At 32.1% G+C, this 6,552-nt stretch overlaps 1 protein-coding gene across 1 annotated transcript; it reads right to left on the bottom strand.

Annotated features, from left to right (window-relative positions):
- Positions 1-356: 356 nt before the first annotated feature.
- ras (Inosine-5'-monophosphate dehydrogenase ras) lies at positions 357-2,438 on the bottom strand. Its single transcript, XM_068771643.1, has one exon. The coding sequence runs from the start codon at positions 2,105-2,107 to the stop codon at positions 572-574; it is 1,536 nt and encodes a 511-aa protein (XP_068627744.1). The 5' UTR covers positions 2,108-2,438; the 3' UTR covers positions 357-571.
- Positions 2,439-6,552: the final 4,114 nt, after the last annotated feature.

Raw genomic sequence — 6,552 nt, 5'->3', positions numbered from 1 at the left:
ATTTTATGTATAACCTGGTTTATAAGTGAATTATTAATTAAGTATACTTCATAATAGGCATTTAATCCTTTCAATGCCCTATTTAATGCAAATTAAATAAAATGTAAAAATCAGCAATAAGGTTTATTAAATGTTCTTTATTTTATCCATTGCCACATGAGCAACTTAGTAGAATAAATTATATTAATTATAACAGTTGCATTTGAAAAGATGTCTAATAAACATTTTAATTAAAAGTTATAATGTCTAATCTTAATAAAAATAATTTGTCACATAGGGATAGAATGGATAGGATATATTGTTAATAAAATCCAAAATATTGAAATAAAATTTATTTTTAAACATATCTGTATCCATTACATAATATAAACATCAAATGTACTGACACATAAAAGCTTTGTTTCTTGGTATAGTGGAATATATCAGAATATTTTCTTGTTTATAACTACACTTACATCTTTCTATATACATATACAAAGACTGAATATCATCATATATACACAATGTTACAAATTGGTATCACATTGAGATTAAAGGGCTTGATGATTTTGCAATTGTAAATTAACCATCATTAAAATAATCTTTTTTCATAAGAAAATAGACCATGCACATTGCCTTCCAACTGTGCAGAATATGTCCGCTTCATAAAACGCAGATCCCCTGAGTAGCTCATCTCACGCAATTGTTTTAGCGAAGGAGCACCAAGGTCCTGGCAGCTGTGTTGCATTCCAGTTTGTAGATATGGCAGAAATCTCAATACTGAACCCTTATCAACAATGCTTCCACTAACTCCTTGGGCTACTCTATGTTTATCAGATTCTTTATGGAAATATCTACTCATAGCAGAACCCTTACCTTCTTTGTTTTCCATTGCTTCTAAGCTACCCATCCCACGATACTTTTTTAGCCTTACACCATCAGAAAAGAAGTATTCTCCAGGGGCTTCAGATGTCCCAGCAAGAAGAGAACCCATCATTACTGTAGAGGCTCCTAGTGCAAGGGATTTCACAATGTGTCCTACTGATTGGATACCTCCATCTGCTATAACGGGAACATTAAACTGGCGAGCATAAGATGAAACTTGATACACAGCAGTGGCTTGTGGGCAACCACAAGCCATGACTTCCTGAGTTATGCAAATTGATCCACTTCCCATTCCCACTCTCAATGCATCAACACCTGCTTCAATGAGATTCTTAGCCTGCATTCTTGTTACAACATTTCCTCCTATTACTTCTATTGTGGGATAGTTTGATTTTATGTATTTTATCATTTCAATCTGATAAGTAGAATTACCTTGTGATGAGTCCAGAACTATGACATCAACTCCATTTGCAACAAGAAGTTTAAGACGGTCTCTATCTGCTTCACGGGTTCCAATGGCAGCTCCAACTAGAAGCTGCTTATTAGAGTCCTTTGAGGCATTGGGATAGCTTCTAGCTTTTTTCAAATCAGTTCGTGCAATTAAAGCTACAAGTTCACCCGAACCATTAATAATAGGCAGCTTACCTTTCTTGCTCTTCTCGAGAATGCAGTTTGCTTCTTGCAGAGTAACACCCGATTGCGCCGTAATCATTTCGTCAATTGGTGTCATGACTTCTTTTAAACTTAGCTGTGGGTCACCTTCCCTGAAGTCAATATCCCTTGATGTGACAATACCGATAAGCCTGCCGCCCAACTTACCAATTTCTGTTATCGGATACCCTGTGAAACCGTTCTTTTTTTTCGCTGCTATGACATCAGCCACTGTATTATCGGGGCCCATACAGACCGGGTCGCGAATGAAACCATGTTTATATTTTTTTACTTTATGTACCTCATTTGCTTGATATTCCGGAGTACAATTGTGATGTATAATACCGATCCCTCCACAAAGAGCCATAGCTATTGCCATATCAGCTTCGGTGACGGTGTCCATTGGCGTAGATACTAATGGTGCCTTCAGCTGGATCTTTTTGGTAAGCGGTGAAGACAAGTCAACCTCTTCGGCGGTGAAATTGATATACCCGGGTAACAGGAGGAAGTCATTATACGTTAGTCCTTCACTATTAGCAAAAATCTCCTTGGCTGATAGCCCATCACGCAAGTCGCCTTCCGCGTTCGACATGATAGCGAAACCACGTGTATTAGTAAAACAAAACTAAAACTTCTAACGTCTTCTTGCAAAACTTATTCTTTCTCTTGAATAAACGTAGTAATTTAATTAAAAATTATAATATGTGGTACAAGGATATTTCGCGTACACGTGGTATTTGTATCTGAATTAGTATTTGTGGTAATTTCTTGTTAATAACTTATACTTATTGCACTCTTCTTTAGAACGTAGAAATATAAATTTTTAGTGATGCTTATGAACTATTTTCGAAAAATAAAAAATTTACAAAATACTATAGAAAGACGCCTGGGCCCAAAGCCGGCTTCTAAATTATGCTACCAGGTTAGGGATGTACGTACAAACAACACTTCCGATTCTAATCATCGATAATGAAGTAAAATATGCTTGTTCGATTATAAAATTATTATTTTGTAAGTATACAGTTATGCTTTCGAGGTTTTAAGTCTGTTATGATTAAATGACTATTGATGATAAAATTTGGAAGTCGAATAAAAGTAACAGAGCAATAAATTACAAATTCAACTATACAAAATATTTATGAGGTAATTAAATTTGTTTCACTTATTGATATTATTTTTATTTTATTTTTTTAATTTTTAAGAATTATATACACGGGACCTTATTTTTTCATTGTACTCATTAAATTTTTATTTTACTCGCACATTTTACATAAGAATGTTTTATCAATATTAATTGTAATATTTACATTTGATAATCGATTTTAATAATAAAGATTTTTTTTACTCCTTTGGCAACATATGTCATCATAGGGTTGCTACAAAAATGGCAAGCAAATCCTTAAATAATTAGTAAAGATTTGAGAAAATTTAAAAGCGTATAATTCAAATCGTATAAAATGTATTGTTAATTAAAGATTATAATAGTAAATTCAAAATTAATTGCAATTACGTTTATTCACACGATGTATACATATGTCGGTCTTTTTAAATATTTTAAATTAATTTAATTATTAGAAAACGATTCTATCATTACAATACTGTTGAAGTAATTTGTTTTCTCAATTTCCTGATCAATCAACATTACAAAACGAAAATATTATTATTAAGAAATATTTTAAGGTATTGGTCAATTATGTCATTTAAAACATACATGGATTTTTTTAAAACGTAATTTATTTTTAAATAAGACAAATAATGAAAGCATGTTTTTACATGAGCTATTAATTACTTAAGTATAATCCGAGGTATCGTCCGGGAAATCCACATCTACTTCATTATCCTCTATTTGCCTGAAAATATGAAGAGCTTCTTGTGCAGAATGTTCAGCACGTTCAGGGAATTATACATATACATTTACACTATGATTTATGTATAACGAAGAAAATTAATATTATTAAAAAATCATTTTTTTAAAATAAAACTCTCCTATATTTACTATAATGTTTTTAAATTTGCTATCAATTCGAACCGTTATGAAAGCTACTTTGTATAAACAATTACTCCAGCTGAGGCTACTGAGGGAGACCTCAAGTTTAGAAGCTGTGGACAGTTTTATGGTTCAAGGTAGTTTTAAGAGTAGAGAATCCTCGGCGTAAAAAGAGGTTCTTAATAACAAATGAAGCAAATCATCGCATTCTTCACCACAGACTTCCATACAGACCTTTACTATGGAATTCTTGTTCTTGTTTCAAAGTTATCTGACGTGTATCTGTGGGAATAATATCAAGAAGGTTTCCTACAGTCCACAGCTCCATAGGCGCGTGAGTTGCAGTCCTGTAGCACTTTAGCCGTTACTCTAAGTCCGTCGTCTGTTAAGATCAGAGAGAAAATCTTCTTTATTCTTTCTTTCGCGAGTTAGCAGTTGATCAATAAAATATTAAGGTATAAGTGTGATAGCTATATAATAACTACCAATGGGTATATAACATTTATCAGTGATAAAAAGAGAAAAATAATTAAAACTAGTTTAGGAGTATAGAGCTTCAGGAGTATAGAGCTTTAGGAGTATAGAGAGGTTTTCTATCCTGAGATACTTCAACTGAGTGTTTCCCAACGTGGGGCCCACGTCCTGTAAGGGGGTCAATTTAATTGTTAAGAGCGATAATTCGATGATGGACTCGATACGAGTTTAACTCTTTTTATCCGGGGTTTAACTTTTTCGAAAAAGCAAATTCTTAAATAATTGCCGTCAATAATCACAGTAAAGTAATTTAGATTAAAGTAATTTGAAAATGAAATTTCAATTTTCCACATATTTTGAAAATCTTCTTACTGTGTTTCATTAACACTTTCGTAATGATTCCTTCGTAAAACCTGTCATTTCAGTTACGTATGTGAATTTTTAGGAAGACTAAGGCCTACACTGAAATTAAACACTGTTGTGCGAAGTATATGAATAATGACTGTTTCAAACATAATGCATGTTGAATTGTTAACAAAATTACATGGCTATTTATACACTTGCGGGAATAAAAACATAAAGAGTTCCCATAATAGTACAGCGTATATATATGGCTCCTTTTGGTGAAGTTTGTTAATAAAACACCGTTACCCTTTATGGGTAGAGTTCTTTAGTTACTCGAAGTTCTTGAAGACCAGTTTCATGACAAATAAAACGATTGTTCCCTTTTCGATCAAATGTGCCGTCAGTCCGGACCAGCGGGTTGATAATTGTATTGGCTATTATAATATATTCTAGTGGCTGTTACACTAGTTATACCTGCATTAATTGTAAAAATAAAAATATACTCTTTCGTACTAGATAGAATATACTCTTTAGTACTTAGAAGATGTTTTAGCTGTTAGCCACAAGGTTTTTACAGCATAATCGGATATGAGTTCACAAAAATAAGTTTCCTAAAAAGCAAAATCATAATATGTCATAACCACTTCATCCTGTTATTTTGTTTAGAGCATTGTTTCCCAACCTTTTTTGTGCCGTGTTTCACTTAAGCATTTTTAAAATTCTGACGCCCCCCTATGTAACATATATAATACACACTGGCGTAGAGGTTAAAACCCCTACAAGGAAATATTTAAGATGTCAAAACGTTTAAATTTTAAAATTTGCCTATTAACAAGTTTTGGTTCATTTATGTTAGTCAGTATTTCATTAAATATAATATTTATAGGATAAATATATTAACAAATTGAAGCATAAAAATTTAGATAGGTTGATTGATAATAGTTATTAAAGGATAAGTGAACTTCTCATTTCTCAGGAAAAATATTTATAGATTTCACTTCTATTTTTTTAATTACCCTGTATAAAGTGATCAATGAAGATTATGTTTATTTTTTTTTTCTATTAGTTTGCCACAGGTCAATAACTTCTAGCAGTAGGGAGTCAGGGTAGATAGTTATTAAACAATAACTTTAGAACATTTAATTTTACATGTATTGTATGTATTTACTATTACATCCGAATTTTGAAAACTATTTTTCGTACTGTATTATTATAACATTATTTATTATTACTGTAACCATCAATTTCTGGACATGGTGTACCATACATTATTAGAAAGAAAATGAGGTATGTATTCACTTTTTGAAAGTTTTTATGTCTAATATCCATTCACCTCTTGATTAATCTGTATAATCCGTATACGACATTTCGAAACTAATAAAATATCGGAAGCCATGTATATATTTCATGTGTTGAAAACAAACCGTTGAATTATTAATGTATATTGTATGTATTGCTTGATTTCCGCGTCCGTACTTATGTATTGAATATCAAAGTGTTTACACATTGTTATGACTAAAACTGATAGTAAAATAATATACTCGGCCCCGTGAGAGCAATACTCGATATTGATTTTATTTATTATGTGTTCATTTTAAAATTAAACCGATAATAAGTGAAAAGGAAAAATTAATGAATCGCTGTTTTTTCTTTATAATTTTAGCATAACTTTTCAAAATTGAATATAATAATATTTTGTATAAAATAAGTCGAAAAAAAGTACAAAAAATGTTTTTTTTTGTGTTCCCCTAATTGTGCCGGTGTGTGTAGTTCGTAGATCTGCCGTGTCCGGTTCTGAGCATTTCAAATCGTTTAAATTGTGGCGAAAAGAAAGAAGAAGGTTGATGTGTCAACGCCCTCTATACATGCTAATACAATTATATAATTTTAGGCGTTAATACTTAAACTCGGAAGATCTTTATTTCGCTTACATTCGCTACATTTCGTTTACATTCTGCTTGATAATATTAAAACATGCCGTGTTACGTCCAATCCGGTAAAACTGTAGTGTGTAGAAGCTCGGGTCTCTCCTTAGAGAGCTTTGAGCTTCGCTACCTTAACAGAGGTTGTGGGCTAAGGACGTTGTTCGTTTTACCACCTCTAATTTGCAGAATCTGAAAATGCCGCTTGGGCATCATTGTAAGCCAGGATAACATAACCTATGTAATTGATTTTGCATTTTGTACTTACAACTGAAAATAGCGCATGTTAATATTTGAAAAATTCATAAC

The sequence above is a fragment of the Battus philenor genome, unplaced genomic scaffold (genome assembly GCF_028537555.1).
Source record: "Battus philenor isolate CCGP_79_NKW_IND1 unplaced genomic scaffold, ilBatPhil1.0.hap1 SCAF_4, whole genome shotgun sequence".
Taxonomy (NCBI): Eukaryota; Metazoa; Arthropoda; class Insecta; order Lepidoptera; family Papilionidae; genus Battus; species Battus philenor.
Note: the sequence above shows the minus strand (reverse complement) of the source record. Positions and strands in the feature narration are given on the sequence as shown.

Coding starts and splice junctions, on each gene's coding strand:
- ras (XM_068771643.1), bottom strand. CDS start 2,107: ATGTCGAACGCGGAAGGCGACTTGCGTGATGGGCTATCAGCCAAGGAG.